This window comes from Peromyscus maniculatus, chromosome 7, assembly GCF_049852395.1.
Source record: "Peromyscus maniculatus bairdii isolate BWxNUB_F1_BW_parent chromosome 7, HU_Pman_BW_mat_3.1, whole genome shotgun sequence".
Lineage (NCBI taxonomy): Eukaryota > Metazoa > Chordata > Mammalia > Rodentia > Cricetidae > Peromyscus > Peromyscus maniculatus.
Genome location: NC_134858.1, coordinates 85,512,805 through 85,539,192, shown reverse-complemented (window position 1 = coordinate 85,539,192; position 26,388 = coordinate 85,512,805). Strand labels below are relative to the sequence as shown.

Below are 26,388 nucleotides of genomic sequence, written 5' to 3'. Positions count from 1 at the left end.
TGGTCACGTGACATCCTGTTGGGGCCCGCAGAGGGAGATGAATGCTGCCTGTTTTCAGGCTTCCCTTCTCCTTTCCCCTTTGATTCAGTCTGGGTTGCGAGCCCACTTCTAAGGTGGGTCTTCCGTCCTCAGCTACACCTTTACAGATCCCCCCAGGGGTGTATCTCTTGGTGGTTCCAAACTCTAATCCAGTTGACAATGACGTTTAACCATCACACTCTCCTAGTGTCATTCTTTGGGGGAAAGTTCTGGATTGCCTAAGGGAGGTGGGAACTGCCAGGCACCGTTCCCAAGTAGGAGACACTTGCACTTGGATAGCCTTCCACTGTTAACACACATGGTTTGGTTTTTGTTTTAGGATCCGAAGTCTAATTTGGTTCAACAGTGGTTTTCTCAGAAAGGTGATCACGGAGTTGTCTCCAAAACTTTTCAATTATCTTCTCATCCAATACTTGGTGACTGGTCCATTCAGGTTCAAGTGAATGTGAGTATAAATACATTTTTTGGGGAGGACATCAAAATTATTTAAATTGTTCATGTGGAGAAATTTTTCCCAAGTCATTCTATGAACAGAAATAAATTACTATGAACATCGAAACAATTTAAGTGATTTATTGCTAATTTGCTATATTTCTTAATAGGTTGGCCTTGATTAAAGTCATTGTCTTTTTCCATCACAGGATGTTTGAAGGTTTAAGCATTTTGTCATTTTGTTCTAACACAGAATAAGTATTTGCTTATTAATCGCATGCATTGACTCTTTGAAGACTGAGAACTGAGCACAAAGCTGTTCATCTGGCACATTTTCCGTTTCAGAATAATGATTAAAATGAGTGACTGGACAAACCTGCTTTGTTCTTTCGACAGAGTCACACTGACCCTGTTCCTCAGGCCTTTCTCCTCACAGTTCCTCCCTGCCTCCTGTGCTTGCTTCCCTCATGAGCGTGGCTGTGAACCTAACAGGCAGGACAGTGCCCTCTGTAGCTCTCTGCCTCAGCTCTCTCAGGTGCACCACCATTTTTATTTCTTAGTTAGGGTTTATACGGCTGTGATAAAACACCATGACCATAAGGACTTTGGGGAGGAAAGGGTTTATTTCCCTTCCACTTCGTCATTTGCATCATTGAAAGAAGTCAGGGCAGGGACTCAGAGGCAGAAACTGATGCAGAGGTCACAGAGGAGTGCTGCTTCCTGGCTTGCTCTCTCCATAGCTTGCTCAGCCTGCTTTCTTATATCACCCAGGACTACAAATTGCCAACCCCAGCAGCCATCAATTGCCAACAGTTGCCCAGCTAGTGGTAGGACTTTATGAGCCCCTCCCTCATCCATGATGGGATTTTGTTTGGCGTGGTCTTGTGCGTGTATTACTCATGAATTTACAGCCCCTTTTGAGTTCATGTGTGCTGTGGTCCTGTCACGGCTTTTACCACTGGCTCTTTGTAATTGTAAAAATTGTAATTCTTTTATCCTCTTTTCCATGATGATACCTGAGCCTTGAAGGTGATGGGGTGTGACATAGATGTTTTATTTGAAGCTAATTGCTTCATAATCTCTAACTTTCTACATGTTGACCAGTTGTGGGCCTCTGTATTAGTCACTGTCTACTACAAAAAGAAGCTTCATTGATAAGGGCTGAGAGATGCATTAATCTATGGGTTTAAAGATAGGAACTTATGCCGGGCGGTGGTGGCACACGCCTTTAATCCCAGCACTCGGGAGGCAGAGCCAGGCGGATCTCTGTGAGTTCGAGGCCAGCCTGGGCTACCAAGTGAGTCCCAGGAAAGGTGCAAAGCTACACAGAGAAACCCTGTCTCGAAAAACCAAAAAAAAAAAAAAAAAAAAAAAAAAAAGGAACTTAGGGGGAAATTTAATTCTGTGTCGACTTAGCAGAATAATAAATAGTATTGGGTTCTCCTCTGGGGCCTGTGACCTAGCCAGCCATGGGCTTTTGGCCTAGTTAGTAGTACCTGGTATGAGTTCTGTCTTGTGGAGTGGGCCTAAAATCCAAGTAGAAAGTGGTTACTCAGATAACATTCGTGCAACCATTACACAAGTGAGCATGTCTTGTTAGGCAACTCACTATTGTAGACCCGTGGTCACAACTGAGTAAGACTTGGTTATTTTCATCCCCTAGTGGCACATATAGGACCTTCCAGATAGCCAGTAGGGAATAAACTTCCAGATTGGTACCAGCTTGATTTCTCCATGTCCTGTAATTCAAATCAGGGTCTTACCATTACGTTCTGGAGGGTAACCAAGAGCAATGGCAATAGCCGGTAATGTTTGGGGGAACTATGGGATCACACAACAACAACTTGAAAGGAAATGCATACCATGAACTGGACTTTTTATTTGCTAGTTTCTGGTGTCTGGGAGAAGCATCCCCCACCTCCCCATCTCATTATAAGGTAAATCCATGTTAACTTCTTTTATATGTATATATTTTAGGAAGCTTTCAAAGTAGTAGTTTTCTATATGGCCTTTTCTATATGGTCTTTAGTATTAGTTGTCATGACCCCTTTCCATGTTCCCTTTTCTACATACAGATATTCTTGATTCAAACATGACTTATTGATAAGAGGATCTTTGGCAAGTACGTAGAATGCAGATTTTATGACCTCTTAGAATTGCCATTCCAATATTAAGATATTCTCAAGGGAAAAACCCAGAGGAATAATTTTTTTTTTTTTTTTTTTCGAGACAGGGTTTCTCTGTGTAGCTTTGCGCCTTTCCTGGAACTCACTTGGTAGCCCAGGCTGGCCTCGAACTCACAGAGATCCGCCTGGCTCTGCCTCCCGAGTGCTGGGATTAAAGGTGTGCGCCACCACCGCCCGGCCCCAGAGGAATAATTTAGTTCAGTTTTTGAGATATTAAGATATTTAACTTCTTGGATCTTTCTAGTTGGTACTTTTTATTTATTTTTAAGAGAAGGTCTCATTATGTTTACTTCTGTTTCTGGGGTGCTGGGATCACAGGCATGTACCTCTACATATGGCTTGCTCTATTTAAAAGTAAAATGACCAGGTGATGGGTCAGTGTCCCTGTCACATCTCAGTTTTGGGGTGCTCCTCCTTAGGATCGGATGAAGGGGTCATACCTGGTGTAACTGGTAAGCTCATTTGTCTGGTCTTTCTGATATGAATTGAAATATTCACAGATATAATTCATTATTGGCAAAAATTACTCATCAGTTTGTGCTTCAAAAAAGTAAAGGGGTAACCTTAGAGAGGAAGGTTATTTGCCAGGAAATAATCCTCTTGTACACTGTAAAGATTTGTTACTTGAATTTGCTTAATAAAATGCTGATTGGCCAGTAGCCAGGTGGGAAGTATAGGCAGTGTGACCAAAATAAGGATGATGGAAAGAAGAAGGGCAGAGAGAGGAGTTGCTGGTCAGACGCAGAGGGAGCAGGTGACGAATATGTCATGCTAATAAAAGTACCACCATGTGGCAAAACATGAGTTAATTTAAATGTAATAGTTAGCTAATAACAAGCCTGAGCTATTGGCTGAACATTTATAATTCATATTCAGCCTCTGAGTCAGTTAATAGGGCCCAGTGGTCAGGACAGGAAATGTCTGTTTACAGTTATTCAGTCATATGTTGCAACTCAGATGAACCTTGATATTACTCTGAGTGAAATCAGTCACAAAAGGACAACTGCTGTGTGATTTCAAGTAAACGCAATATTCAGGATATAGAAAATCAGTGAAATACAAAGTAGAATGGGGAATGCCAGGGAGTCATGGGACAAGGAGGTGGAGTTGGTTTGATGGTGTTGTTTCTGTTCTGCAAGGTGAAATTCCAGAGATCTGTTGCCAACAGTGTGGGTAACAACACCACAGAACAGCGCTCAGAGCAACGGTTAGATGGCAAATTCATGCCACTGTAATTAAAATAAGTAAAAAAAAAAAAATCAGTGTTACCTATTTGTGAGATATGTTGGTCATCAGGGTATAATATTTACATTATTCTATAGGTTATGATATGTAGATGAGTTAATTTTTAATAAGTTTTTTATGTAAAACCCAGAAGAGATGTGAGATGATGGGTCAGGTGAGATGTATGAAATAGCCCTTGCTTGGAGCAGCATAATGAAGGAGTCCTGTGGAAATTTAGTTGTGGGGACTGACTTACAGGTCAGGGTCAATGCTAAGGTCTTTTGAGGCTTTTACATCTGCCGAATGGTCAGCAGTGTCTTTGCAGATGTTTATATACTTACCAACTTTAACCTTGTTAATTTTGCCTATCTTACTCAATGTGTGACATGGTTTTGAAGGCAGTGCTATAAAAGAGGTTCATACATGCAGTGAGTGTTCATAATACTTAAGTATTCATAAGTATTAAAATAATATTTTCCTGATTTGTAGCTTAGTGTAGTAGTAACCAAAACAAAAATCTAGATATTAGAAAAATATGAAATTTGAAAAGATCCAGGAACTTTTGGACACCGTGAGAAGTGCTGACCTTCAAATTTGTCTCAGTATAAGCACTGGGCTGACAGACTATTATAATTAAACATATCTATATTATATAATAAATATATAATGTAAATTTTATGATGGTTGACATCTACTATCGGGAAAGCACAGACACAGTATTTATATATGTTCTCATTTGTTCTTCATATGTAATTCTGTGATATGGGCACAGCTGTGTCCATTGTACAACAGGAAGACCATACCCTAGCAAATTAACTTCTCAAGTAGACTGGTATAGGAGAGGAGAGTTATTTTGACCTCCCATTTGATCTTTATTTAGTTCAGTCCAGAATCAATGGCAGCTTTCTGGCCCCTATATTCCTCTAAGACTCAGGTCATCCACACTAGAGCAATGAACAACAATGGTAATCTACAAATAGATAATGAGCATGTGTTCCAGCCCCTGGACCTGACACAGTGTTTGCATAGAAGTTAACAGTTATTAGATGTCTTGATCTAAATGCAGTTTTCCCCTTTTCACATTTTAGAAGGTGTCGTTATTCTTTTCAAGACAAACGCTAAGTGCTTATTGTTGATGAAATGTCAAAATGAGGCATAACAACTAAGGAAAAAAAAAGACCCCCTTTAACGAAATTGACGGCCACCAGGGGTCAGTATAATCAAAGGCATGTTTGAGTATTGGCCCTGGCCAAGGCCTTGCTTCTGGTTTTCATCTGCTTGACTCCTGGTTTGCATTCATGGACTTGTGTTTTATCACCTACTTTTGCTTTAGCAGTGAAATGGAATATACTCATTATTTGAATGCTCCACTATTATATACTATGGTTTTTTTTTTTTTTTTTTTTTGAGGCTGTGACCATTCTCAGTACAAAACTGGGGAGAATTATTTTAGGAGAGAAATTTGAAACCTCATTCTATCTGCAGAAAAACTATAAAATAATATCAGCATCACAATAGAAAGACACTGTCAGAGGTCTCACATGCAGTGACTGTAGATAACCAGAAGGTGCAGTTTTTAGTCACACGTCCCACCAGGTTAGGAAAGGGATGCTGTGGGCTCCTTGGCATTTATCCAGTTCTACCATGTTCATTTATAGGAGAAGACAGTCAGTCATTTACTGACTGTTAGCCTTTCTAGAATAACTTAAATTGCAGTTGGTCATCATACATTACTTTCTTTCTTTTTTTTTAATTATATAATTTCAAAAAATTGATTCTTTGGGAATTTCACATTAAGCATTCCAAACCCATCCAAGCATTGCTTTCATTTTCAGGGTTTTGAAGTAATGATGAGTTGTGGTGTGTGTGTGTGTGTGTGTGTGTGTGTGTGTGTGTGTGTGTATGTGTGTTATGCATATATATGCATGTGTGGAGGGGCAGGATCTGTTTCCAAACCTACAGTTCCTGAGGGTATCTGTCTGTCTGCCCCTCTCAGTTCGGGCATCTGTCTGTCTGCCCCTCTCAGTTCTAGACGCATGTCACCACACTCAGCTTCTATGTGGTGGGTGCAGGAGATTTGGGCTCAGGTCCTCATGTTCATGCAGCCAGCATCTCACAACTGAGCATCTCCCCAGCCCAGCTGCTTTTGGTTGACATTTCTTGGTCTTTATCCCCGTTTCTTGGTCTTTATTCCCATTTCTCGGTCTTTATTCCATTTCTAGGTCTTTATTCCCATTTCTAGGTCTTTATTCCATTTTTAGGTCTTTATTCCCATTTCTAGGTCTTTATTCCCATTTCCAGGTCTTTCACATGTAGATGAGGCTGATTGCAGGTCTAAGTGAGTTTTCTAGGCATTCACAGATGTGCCAGTTTTTCACGTTGTTATGTAATAAGTTACAAAGCAGCATAATGTTGGGTTTGTAAATGGAGGCAGAAGTTTCTGTCCTGCCAGAAACTCCTAAATACCAGTTTCCCAAATCACCACACAGAAGCTTATATTAATTATAAATGCTTGGCCATAACTCAGGCTTATTACTGACTAGCTCTTACACTTATATTAGCCCATAATTCTTATCTGTGTTTAGCCATGTGGCTTGGTACCTTTTCTCAGTTCTGCCTTGTCATCTTGCTTCCTCTGTGTCTGGCTGGTGACTCCGGACTCCGCCTTCCTCTTCCTAGCATTCTTAGTTTGATTGCCTTGCCTAGACTTCTTCTCTGGTACTGGCCAATCAGCGTTTTATTAAATCAGTTTGAGTGACAAATCTTTACAGTGTGCAAGAGGATTATTCCACAGCATGGGTTTTAATGCTGGACCTCACAGATCACTTAGATCCATCTATTCATGGAGGCAGACACTGAATGAAGGCATGTGATTGATGAGGGTTATACCGTTCTAGCAATGTTGGGACAACAAACTAGACTTCCTAGTATTTTCAATTGCATCAAATTAAATTAATTTATGTGGCCAATATTGCAGATTTTAAATAATAACCCTTTTGTTGAATTTCAGTATCACCAGATCTTGCTTTATGCATTGGTGAAGACTTTTATCTCTGCTACATAGTTTGAGGGAGGCAAGGTGAATTGAATTCTCATACATTACTTTGTTCCCAAGGTGTCTCAGATTTTGGCTACAACAATCATGCTTTCAGTTGCAGATTTGAGTCCAGGAGATTCATATTTTAATATATAAATTACTAGATAGCCTCTATCTAGGCATATCTTTTATTATATTATTACGGATTAGCTGTCACCTATTCAGTTTTTAACCTTGACTACATGAGGCATAATAAGATTCACTTTTACTTATTCTTTTATTTTTAATTTATATGTGTGAGTGTCTTGCCTGCATGTATGTATGTCTACCATGTGTATGCCTGGTGCCCCTGTAAGCCAGAAGAGGAACTGAAGTTATAGCTGGTGGTGAGCTAGTGTGGTAAGCTGGCGTGTTGGTGCTGGGAACTGAACCTGTGTCCTCTGGAAGAGCATTCAGTGCTATTAACCACGGCACCATCTTCCAAACCCTCATTAAAAAAAGTTTTAAGTTTTATGTGTGTGGATGTTTTGCCTGCATGTATGGTTTTTTTTTTTTTTTTTTTGAGACAGGATTTCTCTATTATGTAGCCTTAGCTGTGCTGAGACTTGCTCTGTAGACCAGGCTGGCCTTGAACTCACAGAGATCCACCTGCCTCTGCCTCCCAAGTGCTGAGATTAAAGGCTTGAGCCACCACCACCTGGTACATGTGTATTTTTGTATCACATGTCGGCCTAGTGGCCTTGCAGGCCACAGAAGAGGGTGTTGGATCCCCTGAAACTGGAGTTACAGATGGTTGTGAGCTGCTGTGTGGGCTCTAGGATTTCAACCCAGGTCCTCCTCTGGAAGAATAGCCAGTGCTCTTAACCACTGAGCCATCTCTCCAGCTCTGTTAAGTCTTTCATGTGAAACATTTCATTCAGCTTATTAGGTTTTATGGAAAGACCCAGGAGAAGAAGGGTTCTAAGTTGAAGATGTAGAAGAAGTCAGGGGTTGACGATGCTGTGAATCTTGTCAGGAAACAGAAAGGAGACTCCAGGTGTAGGAACATCTACGCTACTGGAAAACAAGAATGGAGACACATAAGACAAGACGAATCTTTAAGAGAGACTAGATTGAAAGGATAAACAGGACTTTTGATTCTACTTCTCCTTCCGGGGATGTCACTCTCCTTCTGGTCAGTCTTCCAAATAGAAAAGCCATCATCTGACCTCTTTGCCTACTTCTCCTCAGTCACTCCAGTTCTGGCTTGTAGGTTCCTGCTTGCTTGTGTTTATCACTCGTTATCTCATACACACTGGCATTTTGCAAAGTTTGCTTTTCAGTTCATTTCATAATTCATTTTAGGGAAGTCTGCTCATAGGCATGCTCTCAGCTTCCATCTGCATGCCAATGACTCTCAAGTTTGTCTCTTTGAGAAAACCTAGGCCTCCAAATCATCCTTGCCAATGTCCCCACCATAGCTGGCTGTTCACTAGCATTTTCCGATGACTGAGTTATTCCACCCTCCTTTCAGGCTGTTAGCTGGTAGCCTTAGCCTTCTCCTTGACATCTTATGCTCACTTAAGCACCCACATCCAGCCTCTACCAACTTCTGTGGTATCTATGCTTATGTACATTTCAGATGGACTCATTTCTCCTTCTTTCCTGCTCTACATCCCCTTTCAAAGCTGCCGTCACAGTTTCTCTAGATATTGTCAATGTCTCTTAGTCATCTTCTGTAAATTTACTTATTTCCACACTTGCAACTCATTCTCTACACAGCAGTAAACGTAATCTAAACAGTAGTCGGATCATGTTATCCTCCAGCCTAAGCTTTCCAAACACTTCCCATTGCTCGCAGAGTAAAATTCACATTCCACTGTTGCTTTCCCAAGGCCTTGCTTGATCCCATTCGACCTTGCCATCTCATGTCCAGTTTTATTCTCTGCGAATCTGACCCATACTGTTTACTAAAGTTTGTAACTACAAATACGTATATTGGATAAGTGTCTTTTGACTGGACCAGACTCTTGTTGCAGGGAAGATACCTCCCATGTTCCATCACAGTGCCTGACACTCATTTTCTGTAGAAGGAGTAGATGAATAGATGCATGGATGAATGGTTCCATTATACTTGCACTGTGCCTGCCTTGGTGATTCTGATTCGGTGGCTCCAGGGTGGGAATTGGACATCTCTTATTTATTAAGCTCATCATAGATGGCTCTGATCAATTTGGGTTGAAATCCCTAGAGAAATACATCGTAACTACAGTTTAGAGCACAGATGTTTGTGCTCTAAACACAGCAAGGAAAGGGCAATGTAAATATTAGTAAACATTTTCAGTCACTTGGCAAATCCTTTTATTGGCTGTCATTCCTCCAAGTAAGTCAGTGTAAATACAGTGGCACTTTTATATGATGATGGTTCCATTGTGATTTTTTTTTTATTTTTATCTTTATGGTGTTTTTTTTTTCCAATTTTATGGTAAAAATCAAAGAGGAGGAAGAAGATTGCCTAATATTTTATAGATAATAGGTTCAAGTGCATCTAGGTTAGTAAGGATTCAAATGATGCCGAAACATGGGACTTTTCTCTTGTGTGCAAGGCCAGAGGCAGCACCAGTCGGCACACATGTGAAAGTGGGAAGACGTGGTCCTGCAACAAGGAGGTGAGGTGGTTTATGTAACAAGTACAGAGCGCTCTGAACTGGGAGTCACAAGGTCCCCAGAGGGCCTTGGCTTTGTTCAGCAAATGCAGAGAGCGATAGATTAGGAGTCATTCTAGTCTAATCTTTCTCCCCCTCCCCCTCCTCCTCCTCCTTCTTCTTCCCCCTCTGTCTCCTCCTCATCTTCTTCTTCTTCCTCCTCCTCTTTCTCCTTCCCCTCCTTTTCTTCTTTTCCTTCTTTCTTTTTTTGGTACTGGGGATTGAACCTAGGGCCTCATACATGCTAGGTTATTTTTTTCCTATTTATTTTTAATTTTTGAGGTAGGGTCTTATGAAGTTACTCAAACTGGCCTTGAACTCAACTCATGACCCTCTTGCCTCAGCCTCTTGAATAGCTGAGATTGAAGGCCTGAGTTGTCACAAGCAGGACTTTTCCTTCTTTGAACTAACTTGTGAAATTCTTGACACTCTTGGTATTGCTAGGAGATATTTATTAGTCTCCATTGATTGGCAGCTCATAACCCCTCCTTCAGCTCCCGCGCATCCAGAGAACACACCTCCTTCTTGTCCTCTTCATAATCCCACTCAGCCTGAAGTTGTTTGGATCTGTACAGAATACGCCCACCATGATGATTTACACTTTTTGTAAATCCAGTTGAGGGAAATTTCTATAGCCTTCTTTGCTTTTCAGCATTCAGGTGGTGCAGATCAACCCCATCACATGTACTCTTTGTGTTTCCTTTTCTTTCTTTCCTTCTTTTCTTTCTTTCCTTCTTTTCTTTCTTTCCTTCTTTTCTTTCTTTCTTTCTTTCTTTCTTTCTTTCTTTCTTTCTTTCTTTCTTTCTTTCTTTCTTTCTTTCTTTCTTTCTTTCTTTCTCTCTCTCTCTCTCTCTCTCTCTCTCTGTCTTCCTTCCTTCCTTCCTTTTTTTTTTGGTTTTTGAGATAGGGTTTCTCCTTGTAGCCATGGCTGTGCTGGAACTTGCTCTGTAGACCACACTGGTCTAGAACTGAGAGATCCACCTACCTCTGCCTCCTGGGTGCTGGAATTGACGGTGTGCACCACCTCCACCAGGCACAGCATGTACTCTTGGCCCTGCTGTTCCTTGTAGTGGGCCAGTGAGTAACCTCTCTTTAGTTTCCAAGTGTTCTGAGAGCATGTGGTAGATTTATTTTTAGCTTTTTGAGACTTCCCCTCACTGATTGCCAGAGTGGCTGCACCAATTTGCAAACCCATCAACAGCGAGTGAGGGTTTCCCTGGTCGCCACAATTTATAGATTTAATGCAATCCCCAAAGTGTCCATAACACTCTTCACAGAAATAGAAAGCAAAAGCATCCTAAAATTTATGGAACCGTAAACAAACCCCGACAGTCAAAGCAATTCTGAGCAAAAAGAACAGTGCTGGGGGGATTACCATTCCAGATTTCAGGGTATTTTGGGTGCTTTTCACTATCATGACACTGTTGTATAGTTAGAACGGAGACCATTTGGCCTCCACAGCTTAAAGTGTTAGTGTCTGGCTGGTCTGGCCCTTTACCGGAAAAAAAATGTGGATCCCTGTGCTAGACCACCGGAAGTACTTGGTATCCACATTTTGTTTTTTGGATTATATATGTCACTAATGGCTACTGATTGTCAGAATTGTTGTTAACTTTAGGTAGTTCAGTGTTTTCTGCCATTTCCCCTCTGTTACAGGGCCTCACTATGTAACCCAGACTGGCCTGGAATTCTTTTCTAGCCCAGGCTGGTCTACTTTACACTTGCGATTCCCCCATCTCAGCCTCCCCAGTGATGAGATTTCCATTCTGTGTCACCGTGCTTGGCTCTCTTCTACCATTTTTGAATATATATTTTGTAAAAATGCTTTACAAAAATAAGTAAACTAGAGCCCGGCGGCGGTGGCACATGCCTTTAATCCCAGCACTTGGGAGGCAGAGCCAGGCGGATCTCTGTGAGTTTGAGGCCAGCCTGGTCTACAGAGTGAGATCCAGGACAGACACCAAAACTACACAGAGAAACCCTGTCTTAAAAAGCAAACAAACACAAACAAACTAAACTCGTTGAAAAATTGATCTAGCTTCTTGACTGTCCAACAGACTATTTGTTTCCAAGATCCCTTGGCCAGTAGAATAATTTACATTTTGATTTGCATTTTGCCACTTGTGAAAACCCTGGGAAAATGCCGTGTGACCTAAAGCGTGCAGTCATCACTCAGCTATGAAATGATTTCTTAGTTTACTGTCACAATTAAAGGGGTAACGAAAGGAAGGCCGAGGCTTCTTTTCTGTCACCTTCCTTTGATGCTGGCTTCTTCTCTCCTTGGCTTTGTTTCCCTGGAAACTGGGAGCACAGTCATCGTTGTTTGCCTCTTCAAAGCAGCCTGACTCTTTATAGGAGAAAATGATTTTAAGATCTCATGTCTGATAACTGAGGCTCCTAGAGTACCCTAGCCACCGGCCTGGGGACAAGAGTCAACTGGGTCACTCATTGATACATGCTTTCATTCAACAAATACCAACAGCGTGCTGAACTAGCTGCTGTTTCACAGATTTCTTAAAGAGGATGGAGCAAAGCAAATGATTATGCAGATTAAATTAAACAGGGCACAGGATATTGTGGGAGAGAAGAGCATGCAGAGTGACTTGGGGAGGTGGAGCTTCTGGGAAGAATGTCTATCCAGAGAAACAAATCTAGGACATTTGGGAGGACATGACAGCAAGTGGGTCTGAACCTGAATCTCTCAGCTGAGATTTGGGCTAGAGATGATGATTTAGGAGTCGTTAGTATAGAAACAGCAGTAAAAAATTCCTCAGGACTGATATGTCTTTACAGAACTTCATTATGTTGTTTTTCATGTACTAATTAACATTTGTCGTATATGACTTTATTTATTTATTTTACGAGACAGGGTTTCTCTGTGTAATAGTCCTGGCTATCCTGGAACTCGCTTTGTAAACCAGGATTCTTGAACTCAGAGATTCACTTGCCTCTGCCTCCCAAGGGCTGGGATTAAAGGTGTGCACTACCACAGCTCGGCTTGTATATGACTTTATTTCAACAGAGATCATCTCATTCGCCAAGTTTTTTTTTTTTTTTTTTTTTTTTTATTTAAACCTTTAAAGATTTATTTATTTATTTGATGTATAAAATGTCCTGCCAGCATGTAGGCATGTATACCATGTGCGTGTCTGGTACCCTTGGAGGTCAGTAGAGGACATTGGATCTCCTGGAACTGGAGTTACAGATGGCTGTGAGCCACCATGTGGGTGTTGGGAATTGAGTCCAGGTCCTCTGGCAGAACAAGTACTCTAAATGCTGAGCCATCTCCGCTCACCCCTGTGCTTATTTGTGTTGGCCTCAGTAGGGAGGCCAAGTATTTCAAAGACTAGAATTGTGTATCAGCAAATCGGGCATCACAGATACATCAATGAGAAGAGACTAGTTCTCTGAATCCTATTTAGAGTGACTCCCCCTTGTAGCAAGCTCTCCTGTGTGCCAGACGGCAGCCAAACGAGTGCCGCTTCCCATGGCTGGACATGTTTGCTGAGACCACCAGAATCCCCGATGAGACAGAGTGCAAATAAACATACAACATTCCTAGAGTCTGTCTTTGTCTGTTCCTTACAGTGTCCGAGCTTGTAGTCATTTATACTTTTTGTCATTGTTATTTGGGACAGAGTTTCTCTGGGTGGCCTTCTCTGTAGGTCAGGCTGTCCTCGAACTCAAAAATCTGCCTGCTTCTTCCTCCTGAGCACTGGGACTAAAGGCGTGCACCACCATGTCTGGCTCACTTCTGCTTTTTAAAACTGGGTAGCTCTCTGTTGTCTGAGCTTGTAGTCACCTCTTCTTAACACTATGTAGGACTCTGAACGCAGATTTGTTCATTCTACCTTGACTTCAGAGTCATTGAGTATAGGAACTTGATGGTGATAGTAGAGACAGTTTCTGAAAAATGCAGTTATCTCTAGTTATCCACCACTACATAAGTAAGCCCTAATAAACTCATTTTATGGGGGCTGGAGAGATGGCTCAGTGGTTAAGAGCACTGACTACTTTTCCAGAGGACCCAGGTTTGATTCCCACTACTGTCTGTAACTCCAAGATCTGACACCCTCACACAGAGATGCATGCAGGCAAAACATAAATGTGACTAAAATAAAAACAAATAAATTGTTTAAAAAAAAAGCTTATTTTACTCATCATGGCCTTGTATGGGGCAGTTTTTGGACTGTTGTTGCTGTCTCATTTTGGGGACAGATGTTAATTTTATATCTCCCTGGAAAAGTCAGGCAACAATTACCTTCTTGATTTAGTTTTTGAAGACAACAAAGTGTAGTGAATCAGATACATGCAGCTTATAATATTCCTATATATGACATGCAAACAGTTGAAGTAGGGATCATCAATATGGAGATTCTTAAGGCTGATCCAAATGACACATTTATTTATTTTTTTAGAAAAGGTTTATTTCAGATTAGGTCGATGTATGTGTGTGTGTGTGTGTGTGTGTGTTATGTGCATGTATGTGTGCAGGTGCCCACAGAGGCCAGAAGAGGGCATCGGATGTGGAGCTGGAGTTACAAGAGATTGTGACCTGATTGTAGGTACTAGAAACCAAACTTGAGTCCTTTGGGAGAGCAGCAAATGTTCTTAACCACTGAACCATCTCTTCATTCCCTATTCAGTATATTTAAATGATGATATTTAAACCAAACGTTAAACAACTGTATTTCTTTCAGCATTGGTGATTAAGCCCAGAGACTGATATGTGCTTATTAAGTGCTCTGCTACTGATTTACATCCCAGATCTGGACAACTATTTTGTCAGCATATAAAGATTTGTTTTATATTTTGAAGTGAACTGTGTATTTTCTTTTAAGGTTAAGTAATATGAGTCAGGTGTGGTGCCTATGGGAGGCGGAGGCAGGAGGATTACCATTAATTTTAGCTTAGCCTCCTGGACTACATAGTCTATTCCAGGCCATCTTGGGCTAGAGGGAGAGGGAGAGAGAGAGAGAGAGAGACAGAGAGAGAGAGAGAGAGAGAGACAGAGAGAGAGAGAAGAGAAAGAGAATGTCTAAAAAAAATTCTTAAAGTAGACACTTTAGATTCGTTGTGATTTCTAGGAAAGCTACTATTTTTTCTTTATAGCTCTGTTTGCTATGATAAACACAGGAGATCAGGTTTAGAGTGCAGGTTCATAGTGAAATCACTTAGCTATTTGACCATGGTTTTTGTTATTTAGACTTTGTGGTTAGTATTGTAAGTTAGAAAATGATATAATAGGAGACCTGTTTTCTTGTGAAGCTTGGAAAAGAGATTAATTAATGAAATCTGTTAAAGTAGGGTAGGCTGTATTGATTGAAATGCTACAGCAGAAAATAATTCAAGGAGTTAGAAGGTGGAATATGTTGGTTCATGATAACTTTGTCTTCTTGATACTTTGTAAACATTTTAATTATGAGTAATTTCACTTTTCCCTCATGTTTTTCCAAAGTCATATCCAAAACAAACTTGAAGTCATTTTCTATTAGTTTGATATGTATTATCATGGCTTCATAAATTTATGAACTCTTTAACCTAATTTTTGTTTTGCAAATGATGTATATCAGATTAAACAGTTTGTTTAAATGACTTGTAATTAGAGAAGTTACCTTTTTATGTGAACAAATTGGGAAGAAAAACTCTGTCTCACAAGCTTGGTACTGCAGTTGACTAAAAATAAATTTCTGCAGATGAAAATAAATCATTTTGATTTTTAAACCATTATAAATGTAATTCAAAAATTAATTTTCTAAATATTTTTATGCAGATAAGAGGACAAACTAAACTAACTCACACTTTGTTTCTGTCTTTTTTCCCAATAGGATCAGCAGTATTATCAATCATTTCAAGTCTCAGAATATGGTAAGAGTTCCTCAATTTATTTTGAAGGAAAACACCATTTATTCCTTTCTATAGAGATGAGAAATTTTCAAGAGACATGCTACTTAAAAATAAATAAAACCCTCCAAAAGGTAAAACTTTAGTATTCCTTGTAGGATCAAACATATAATTTCCTTTATAAATGTTCTGAAATTTCATTATAAAGAAAAAAGTAGGCAAAATATCTAACATTCGATAATGTCAGTTTTTCTTTTTTCTTTTCTCTTCTTTCTTTCTTTCTTTCTTTCTTTCTTTCTTTCTTTCTTTCTTTCTTTCTTTCTTTTTTTTTTTTATTTATTTTTGAGACAGGGTTTCTCTGTGTAGCTTTGGAGCCTGTCCTGGAACTCACTCTGTAGCCCAGGCTGGTCTCGAACTCACAGAGATCTGCCTGCCTCTGCCTCCTGAGTGCTGGGTTTAAAGGCATGTGCTACCACTGCCCAGCTATGTCAGTTTTTCTTAAGAGAATTTTTCATTTTCTGTTTTTATTTTTTTTGATATTTGTTTATTTTTATTTTATGTGTATAAATGGTTTGTCTTCATGTATGTCTGTGTACCACCTATGTGTAGAGCCCGTGGAAGCCGGAAGAGGTTGTTGGATTCTCCTTGAACTGGAGTTACAGATGGTTGTTAGTTCTCATGTGGGGGTGCTTGGAATAAAACCTGGAAGAACAGTCAGCTCTTAACTGCTGAGCCAACTCTCCAGACTTGTTCTCTTTTTTTTTTGAGAGAGGGTCTCTATGTAGTGTTGTCTGGAACTTGCTTTGAAGACCTTGCTAGCTTCAAATCTCATCTTAGCCTCCCGAGTACCAGGCTTCTCCCATACTGTTGTACATATAAAATATTAAACTTTTTTGACTCTTTGAAAACTGAACATTGGAGTTGAGGACATGGTTTAGTTGAGAGTATGGGCCGATGCCCTGGGTTTAGTTCCCACCCAGCACCACAAAAAACCAAAAATGACCAATTTGACTTTGGTGTTTTTCTGTATCTTGATTTGGTCAACATGGTGGAGACAGGGCATCTAACTCAGGAAGGTCACACCTTCTTGCAGGCTCCACATTGCTTTGTAAGTGCACAAACAAAAGTAGTGGATCCAGCTGTTTCTCTCGGCGGACAGAGAGGAGGCAGAGACGAGAACAAGCCCAGGACCTCCCTAATAGCTGATAAATTAAGTAGTGGCTTTTGTTTATAGGTGAGCCTTTTAGTTTGATTTGCATAACATTCAATGATCACTCTTAATTTAGGCAAAAGAATTCTGAAACACAGTTTGTTCCATCTTTGTGACTCTAGCTCCTGTGTTTCCCAGAGTATTTTCACATCCATATGTCATGGCCTGGAACAGGACTAGCAAAGTATTTTCCTGTCATGGGACTGAAAGTAGTAATTTGGTCTCAGTAGGCCTTAGGCGTTTGTTATACTTGCTCATCTTTGTCTGTGTAGACTGTAGCAGACACAGACAATACATAAGCAATCGCTGCTGTCATGTGATAAACTTATGCATCACCACATATTTCTCTTTTGATTTTTCCAACCAATTAACATTAGTAAAAGCTACTCTTAGCTTATGCTGGCCGTACTGTTCTGACCCCTGATCTGGAACTGTGTGTGTCACCCAGAGGCCCTCACCATACACAGGTGTACAGTCCTTGACATGTATCTAGTCCCAATAGAGATATGTTATACATGTAAAATTCACACCAGATTTCCAAGATTTCATGTAAGAAAATAAAGTTGATTAATAATAAATTTTAAAACTTTGGCTAAATGTTAAAGCAAGATTTTAGGGCTGGAGAGATGGCTCAGAGATTAAGAGCCCTGGCTGCTCTTCTAGAGGTCCTGAGCTCATGAGCTCAATTTCCAGTAACCACGTGGTGGCTCACTACCATCTGTAATGAGATCTGGTGCCCTCTTCTGGCATGCAGGCACACATGCAGGCAGAACACTGTATACATAAATAAATAAATCTTAACCGCCCCCCCCCCCCATGATTTTAGATGAAGTAAGAAAAATATTACTGTAACTGGCTGGTTTTCTGTGTCAAGTTGACACAAGCTAGAGTCATCAGAGAGGAAGGAGCCTCAGTTGAGGAAATGCCTCCATGAGATCCAGCTATAAAGCATTTTCTCAATTAGTGATCAGTGGAGGAGGGCCCAGCCTGTTGTGGATGGTGCCATCCCTGGGCTAATGGTCCTTTGTTCTATAAGAAAGCAGGCTGAGCAAGCCAGGGGAAGCAAGCCAGTAAGCAGCGCCCCTCCATGGCCTCTGCATCAGCTCCTGCCTCCAGGTTCCAGTCCTGCTTGGGTTCCTGTTCTGAATTCCTCCAATGATGGACTTTGATCTGGAAGTGTAAGTCAAATAAACCCTTTCCTCCCCAACCTGCTTTTTTGTCATATCAATATAAACCCTAACTAAGACAATTACAAAATTGATTTTTTGTGTTGTTGTTGTTTTTTAAAATGTGATCACTAGAAATGAAAAATTATAAATGTGGCTCACATTTTATTTTCTTTGATCAATGTTCTAGAACAGTGGTTCTCAACTTGTGGGCTGTGACCCCCTTGGGGTCGTGTATCAGATATTTACATTATAACTCATAACAGTAGCAAAATTACAGTTATGAAGTAGCAACAAAATAATTTATGCTTGGGGCTCACCACAGCATGAGGAACTGTATTAAAGGCTGGTAGCGTTAGGAAGGTTGAGAACCTAGAAAGCAACCTTTTTTTTTTTTTTTTTTTTTTTTTTTTTTTTGAGAACGGATCTTACTGTGTAGTCTCTGTTCCTTGGAACTTACTAAGTAGACCAGGCTGGCCTTGAACTTGCAGAGATCTACCTGTCTCTGCTTCCCAAGGGCTAGGATTAAAGAAGTGGGCCACCTATGGCTGGCAGTATCAAAATTTTTTGTGTGTTGTTTTCATATTTCACTGTAGTAGGTGATTACTTGACCTTGATGAGGTACAGTTGTGGGGTGATTGGTGGGCAACGTATATTTGAAGAGAGAGCTTTTGTGTTTCTTTGGAGAGGCGTGTGTAGGAGGATCATAGTTTCTCTATGGCACTTGTCCAAGCCTCCCTCCCAGACTGGTTTAGAGCCTAGCAGTGTTTTGGCACATTCAGTGCCTTTGGCCCATGGGTTGGCCAGATAGTACTGACTTACCAGCCCTTTTGATATTTATATAATGTTAATTGTGTGGTGAGGTCCGTTATAGGAGTCTTATCTGTTTCTTTGATCAGTGACATTATAAAAACATTTCTGTAGGCCCAAATCAAAATGTCAAACATTTTTACTGTGGTAGAGTACTTTATTTAAAGTAGTATTAGTTGTAAAACATATTATGGCAGCCATAGAGATAGTTCAGTGGTTAAGAATGCTTCTTGCACTGGGTGGTGGTGGCGCATGCCTTTAATCCCAGCACTCAGGAGGCAGAACCAGGTGGATCTTTGTGAGTTCGAGGCCAGCCTGGTTTACAGAGTGAGTTCCAGGAAAGGTGCAAAGCTACACAGAGAAACCCTGTCTAAAAACTAAAAAAAAAAAAAGAAAAAAAAAAAGAAAAAAAGAAAAGAATGCTTCTTGCTTTTGTAGAGGGACCAGGTTTGGTTCCCAGCACCCACACGATGGCTCTGTAACTCCTGTTCCTTCAGGAACACCTGTAACTCCAATTCCAGGGGATCCAGTGCCCTCTTCTCATCTCCACAGGCTCCTCCTGCACATGTGCAGTGCACATACATACACTCTGGCACTCACACATACATGCAACATGGATGAGCAACTAACTAAATAAATAAATGTAAAGCAGTCAAACAAAATCTATTTCATTATTAGATAAAGTTGACCTAAGTAAGTATTTCTAATTTTAAATTACAAGGGCTTTTAAATTTATGTTAATGTGTTTATGAATAAATCCAAATTCAAGAAATACCAATTATCAACTAGTTAGAACAACTCGGGTTTTTTTTTTTTTTTTTTTTTTTTTTTTTTTTTTTTTGTTGTTGTTGTTGGGTTCAGCTGAGGATACTGGTAAAATAGAGTCTTTAAAAGATTGCTTTTCTTTTCCAGTGTTACCAAAGTTTGAAGTTACTTTGCAGACACCATTGTACTGTTCTTTGAACGCTAAGAATTTAAGTGGTTCCGTCACAGCAAAGTAAGTTGCATTTTTTTCTTTTGGTATGCTCTAAACTGTTGTAAAACAGCATGACAAACAGCTCTGTACACACTTAATACAAGCACAAGGTTTTGCTTTTTAAAAAGGCCCTAATGTATAGTAAGCAAATGTCCATAATACTTCATTTAGCACAGTGCAGATCTCCACAAGTCTTTGCATTTGTAACTCCACTTCAAGCTACCATTCCTAAAATGTTTCTTACAGACCAGTGACTAAGAGGTTTGTAGAATACACTGTCGGGTTTCTAAAACATTGTGTATTTAGGGGTTGGAGAGATGGCTCAGAACAGGAAAAAAAATCTTAACCACAGGGTCATCTCTGTATCCCCAGCTTCACATTTAAGCCAAAATAAAAAAAATTGTCTTTAAGAATATATTAAGTTATTATTTTAAACACTCTGAGCTATTGTATGATACGACTGTTTTAAAATATAATATTCTGAAAAAAAAAAAAAAAAAAGAGAAGCAGAGCCAGGCAAATCTCTGTGAGTTTGAGGTCAGCCTGGTCTACAGAACAAGATCCAGATCGGGCACCAAAACTACACAGAGAAACCCTGTCTCGAAAAACAAAACAAACATTCTGGCATTCTGGTTTTGCTTGTACTTATATTTAAGGAGACACAGGTCATGTTAGGTGCTGAGGGCAGTAATTTTGATGCTGAGATTTCCATCCAGGTCTCTACTAACTTCGCTGCTTTTGTTTGGAAGGATGGTATATTTGAAGGTGGATTTTTTTTTCTTTCTCATAATTTTGAAACTTCTGTATTTGCTTTAGAGTTGGCCCAGAAGAGAGGTTATTTCTGTATCTAATTAACAGGTTCAGGAAACATCAGTTTACTATTACAATTTGTAAAATGCAAAGCAAAACTGACTGTAAGTGTTGGCCCAGTGTTTGAAATAGAGATGGGTGGATCACAGGAAACACATTTAAAAAGATTTTCTGGCAGTGAAATGGTATACTGAAGATTACCTTTCTTTTACATGAGGGAATAATTAAGGGAATAAAATAAAGACTGTGAAGTAGCAGAGAATGAAATTTGACACAAGAAGAAGTTTGAAATGATGGTTAAAAATACTATTTAAAGTTTCCTTGTAAAAAAAAAGTCAAGTTTTTTGGTAGCTATACATGCATTTGGTACTCTATAGTCTAAGATATCCCCTCCTGGTGAATCCTGGGATGTGTGACAGTTGGCTATGGTGATTATAACTTCAGTTAACATTCAAAATTTTTACAGGCTGTAAAGTTTGTAGACATGCAGGCGATGGCCAGCATGTCTAGTGTTGAAAGATTTTTCATCGTCTTTTAGAGCTCACTGCGCCTTCCTGTAACACTGGCACTTCCTTCTTGCCCTCTCAGTGGGCAGAGACCATGGACAGGCAGTGTTTGAACCGATTTTAGATTCTCTGGTTCTGAGTTCCATCTGGACCTAATCTGAAGACTCACCATTGTAAAGGACATTCCTCGTTCTTAATGTTTTCCTTGTTGTTTCATGATTTCTTGAGACAGATGGTTGAGAAGTAGCTCACTCTAGCCTTGAATTTGTCCTGTCTCAGCTTGCTGACTGCAGGGATGACAGAGCTAATATGACTCCCTTGTGCTACCCCCCCCCCCTCCGCCCTTTTTAAATTGTAGGAGAGGTGTGTTTTAAAAATAATTCTTTTCTGTTAGGTTGCTAGTGTCTGCTTATTGAAAGTAATATGTTTGTTGTGTTCCTCTGACACCATCAAGTTGAAAATGTAATAATACAACATTTTAAAAATTGTTTTCCAGGTATACATATGGGAAGCCAGTGAAGGGAGATGTAACACTTACATTTTTATCTTTATCCTTTTGGGGACCGAAGAAAAATATCACTAAAACCTTTGAGGTAACTTTTGTAGATATTTTATAACTTACAATGGGGACATTTTTAATCTTGATTAAAAAAATAATTTTAGAACCCAGCTGTAGATGTAACCAACCGTCTTATTAAATAAAAAACACAGAACCAATGTAAAAGAGAAAGCCAAGAGGTCAGAACTCAGAGCTAAAACTTTACCCTTCCTGTGGTGCTCCTAGCTCTCCGAAAGAGAGCGACTTCCTGTGTGTATGTCTTTTCATAGTCTTTCTGTTCTGCCTTCTCATTGGTTGTAAACCCAAACACATGGCTGCCTCGTCACTGCCTGTAGGTACCGCCCTCCAGGTCTTAAAGGCGTATGTCTCCAATGCTGGCTGTATCCCTGAACACACAGAGATCTACCTAGCTGTTCTACCATGTGGTGGGATTAAAGGTGTGCACCACGAACACCATGCTCTTGCTATGGCTCTAATAGCTCTGACCCCTGGGCAACTTTATTTATTAACATACAATTAAAATTACATTTCAGTACAAATAAAATACCACTATATGTGGTGGCATATGCCTATTTCAGCTCTTCAGGGAGATGGAGGAAAAGAGGATCAGTAGTTCAAGACCAGCCTCTGCCATCTAACAACTCTTAGGCCAGCTGGGGCTTTGTGAAACTGTCTCAAAAATCAAAAACGAGCAAACAACAGAGATTAATTATAGGAACCACAAGAGAATGTAGTACTTATTGAAAGTTTATTCCCATTTTCAACATAATGATATAAAGAATTATGACTCAGATCACAGTATGGAAAATTTAACTTTTTTTCTAAAAATAAAATTTCATACAGAATTACCAAAGTAATACACTAAGAACATCAAGAACTTTCTAGCATTGGAGATGAGTGAACAGAGCAGGACAGAACTGTCAAATATGACTTAGAGTTTTGTTTCTAGAATTTGAATTCCTAAAGTGAAAAGTAAAATGGAGTTTTTAAACAAAACAGATACATGGATCCACAAACTTCTCTTTTGATGATAAAGAGATGAAGAAGGTAATGGATTCCTCGGATGAGCATTCTGAACACATGGGCCCGTTCATCCCTGGGCCCATAGAGATTGTAGCTACTGTGACGGAGTCACTCACAGGTTTGTAGCCATAAAGAAGGTAAAGTCCTGTGCTGTTTCTTAGCTGTCTACTGTACCTCCGCTCTCAGGAGAGGGTGTTCACTGCTTTCTTAGAGAGGTTATTTAACACTGAAAACTTTAACTTGTAGGGTTTTTGATAAAAAAGTGAAATTCACTTTCTATGAAGGTCCTTACATCAACTACCTATGATAATAGTAGCTCCTGCATATTTTCCCCATCCCAACTGTTTTTCTAGCATGAAAAAACACATAGGAGGCCTACATTTTCAGCCGACTGGCTTCCTCCTTTTTTTCTTCTTCATCACTTACTCTGAAGTATCACCTGTTCCTAGACAGTTTGCTCTTTTAATAAGAACACAAGAGTTAATTGTTAGGAGCCTTCTATTACTATTTTAACAGATTGATTCCATTGACCCAACAAGCAAAACCTCTCCTGTCTGTGTGCTTTCTTCTCTTGGTGTACAAACCACTGAGGGAGACTAACATGCCGGAATTCTGTGCTGATCTTGGGACCATCGTCAATAACGAGAGTAGGCTTATATACCCTGATATCTTCAGCCCCTTCAGTAAGAAGCTTAGGTGGGCACAGCCATCGGTGAAATACTGCGTTTGCTTTCTAAATGGTGCAATCCCCAATACAGGTGTCTCAAGAAATGCAAGTGCCAATGTGTTTTTCAAGCAATACGACTACATCATTGAGTTTTTTGATTATGCGACTGTCTTGAAGCCGTCTCTCAACTTCACAGCCACTGTAAGTTGATGTATTTATTACCAGTCCATACGCATGAGTCTCAGTGGGAAGTCATGTGCTCAGTATCCTTTTTTTTTTTTTTTTTTGGTTTTTCGAGACAGGGTTTCTCTGCGTAGCTTTGCGCCTTTCCTGGAGCTCACTTGGTAGCCCAGGCTGGCCTCGAACTCACAGAGATCCGCCTGGCTCTGCCTCCTGAGTGCTGGGATTAAAGGCGTGCGCCACCACCGCCCGGCTATTTTTTTTTTTTTTTTTTTTTTTTTTGGTTTTTCAAGACAGGGTTTCTCTGCCTCCCAGTCCTGGGATTAAAGGCATGCACCACCACCGCCGCTGGCCTATGCTCAGTATCTTTAAAACTTAGTCAAAAAGGAGATTGGTTACTTTTCTTCTTTAGCTACATGGAGAATTGCTCCCAAATGACCTTTTCTTATATTTTTTAAAATTGTGGTTTTTAAGAACAGCCCCCAATTTTTTTCTCCAAAAATTTACTTAACTAGCAGTTTGTTTGATATGGAACACAACATTGAAGCTTTTATTAATGAAATGACAGTCAGAATTTTTTGTTTGATGTTAAGGACTAAATTTTAATTTCATCAAAGGTATAGTGTTAAAAATTATTATTGCTGGGCAGTGGTGGTACACACCTTTAATCCCAGCACTTGGGAGGCAGAGGCAAGTGGATCTCTGTGAGTTCGAGGCCAGCCTGGTTCACACAGTGAGTTCCAGGCCAGCCAGGGCTACACAGAGAAACCCTGTCTCAAAAAAAAAAAAAAAAAAAAAGATTAAATAAATAGATAAATAAATAAAATTATTATCAAGGATGTTCTTTTTTCACAAAGAATATTGAATTAATAATATTTGAGTAAATTAAGAAAACAAACTTTTTGAAAGCACACAAAATGATGTATTTCCTTATGACATCTTCATAAGTATGCCGTTTGCTCATTGCTCATATTTATGCTCCCTCCCCCACAATTTGAGTGAATTCTGACGATGTGAAGGGACAGGCTTATGAAGCTGAGGGCAAATTTGCTTTGGGGGTGGGGATGGAGGTTATTAAGGGGTGCTTTATGGAAGAGGAAGCCTTGAGTGATGACAAGATTAGTAGTGTTTTAAATGTTTGAGCACTGGAGTGGGAGGCAGGGAGAAGATGACGTAAGACCAAAAGAGCTGCTGGCAAGGATCAGGGTGCGTTCAGGAAAATGACTGGACCCGGGCACACGCCGCTGAGGACTTGGCTTGGTTAAACAGGAAGCAAAGCTTAGGAAACTCTAGAAGACCTCGAGCTCGGGAGGGCCTCAAGATTGGGTTGAACTTTATGCCTTAGGCAGTGAGAAGACTTGGAGCCTCTGAACACGGTTGGGTGGGGTTGGGGTAGAGCATTCGTGGGGAGGGGGAGGGAGGGAGGGAGGGTGGAGGACAAAAGCTGTCCTTGTGGAGGACTGTTTGAGGTTTTCGAGAAAAGGGCAGCTGCAGCCAGGAGCAAGATTAGGAGGAGCCCTGTGGTAGTGGCTATGGGCGTAAGGAGGGAGGGCAGGGAAATATGGGACTTGGTACTCACTGAGTTTAGGAGATGGAGGCTAGTCTGTCAGGATGGCGGTGGTGAGTAAAAACAGGAAAGGTAAGATGGTTGCTGGATGTTAATGTGCTGAATTTGAAGTGACTGGGTATCAGGTGGAGATTTCCTCAAATGGAGCGATTGAGTAGGAGCTCCAGGGTACGGGGAGGATAGGAATTTTGAATTTGGGGTATAATTACAAAGAACTATGATGCTAAACCAGCTGAGTGTTGGACATATTTCAGAAAGAAAAAGAGTAAGGAACCAAAGGGGACGCAGAGTGTTACCAGACTTGGGGTAGGGACCCAGTAAGCCATGTCTGGCCACCTGTCCCTGAGAAGCTAATTAAAGCAGACAAATTAGTGGTGAAAACCAGAAAGGAGATTTATTCGTTGTGGCCACAGTGGGAAGAGGACAAAGAGATCCAGCGACCCCATCCCTCCAAGTCTATCTTTGGAGTCATGAAGTGAAGGCTTAAGTAGAGGCCCAAGGTGGCATATCTAAGTAGTCGCAAGACAAGGCAAGGCATGGTCCCACCAACTGATGGTCCAACCTTGTCTCCCCTGTACGGTGTCTAGTCAGCTGGAGCTCTGGGAGGAAGGTTTTCCCTCGGGCTGGTCCAGGCCTTTCTTGTCTCCCAGCATCAGATTCCTTGGGAAATTCCAATGTCTTATGTTCTGTATTTTAGTAATCTGATAGCCAAAGCACAGGATACAAGTGTCTATTTCAAATATCTTCCCTCTTGCCAGGCCAATTACAACAGAGTGCCAAAAGAGTGATAGGAAGCAAAAGAGTTGTCGAAGGCAAGGAAGCCATGAGTAAGGAGGCAGTGGTCACGTGTCAGACACTTCCTGGAGAAGGGTTACTGAACGTAGTTGATTGGGGTGCTACTAATAATTGTAGCATTGTGGGTTCAGCATTTGGGAACAGCACAGACAGAAACTACATTCAACTGGGCTATTACCTGTCTTAAAATATTTTGTTTTAACAATCAGGTGAAGGTCAGCCGCTCTGATGATAATCAACTAACCCAAGAAGATAGAAGAAATAATCTAAGCATAGAAGTGACCCAGAGGAAAAACACCAACATCTGGAGCATGTGGAACAGTGGAGATCAGGAAACGGATGATGTCCAGATCCTAAATTATACCGTCCCCCAAAATGGAATCTTGAAGATTGAATTCCCGATCCTGTACAATTCCAGTGAGCTCTACCTGAAGGTGCAGTCTCTTTCCATGCCACAGCAGTGGCATTATTGCTATCGTAATTTCGTGGGAGATACCTCCTCAGAGTTCACAGGGCACAGGAAGTGGACACACATCTGCTTCAGACACAGGGAAAGTGTTAGAAGTCATTTCCCACAGTGGCTAAAGATCCACTTTAGATGTTTTCTTGTAATTTCATTTTAAGGACCATGGACAAACATACCAATGGGAAGATTTCATGGAGCAGCTCCCCA

The 26,388-nt window shown here is 40.5% G+C and overlaps 1 protein-coding gene across 2 annotated transcripts in view; it reads left to right on the top strand.

Annotated features, from left to right (window-relative positions):
• The window catches only part of Cd109 (CD109 molecule), a 108,937-nt gene that overhangs the window by 25,701 nt on the left and 56,848 nt on the right, over positions 1–26,388 (top strand). For both annotated transcript variants that reach the window (XM_076576790.1, XM_076576791.1), the window contains exons 5-11: positions 359–484; positions 15,431–15,470; positions 19,545–19,629; positions 21,421–21,517; positions 22,483–22,624; positions 23,265–23,374; positions 25,925–26,149. In XM_076576790.1, the coding sequence (XP_076432905.1) occupies positions 359–484; positions 15,431–15,470; positions 19,545–19,629; positions 21,421–21,517; positions 22,483–22,624; positions 23,265–23,374; positions 25,925–26,149 (825 nt within the window). The remainder of the gene's footprint in view (positions 1–358; positions 485–15,430; positions 15,471–19,544; positions 19,630–21,420; positions 21,518–22,482; positions 22,625–23,264; positions 23,375–25,924; positions 26,150–26,388) is intronic.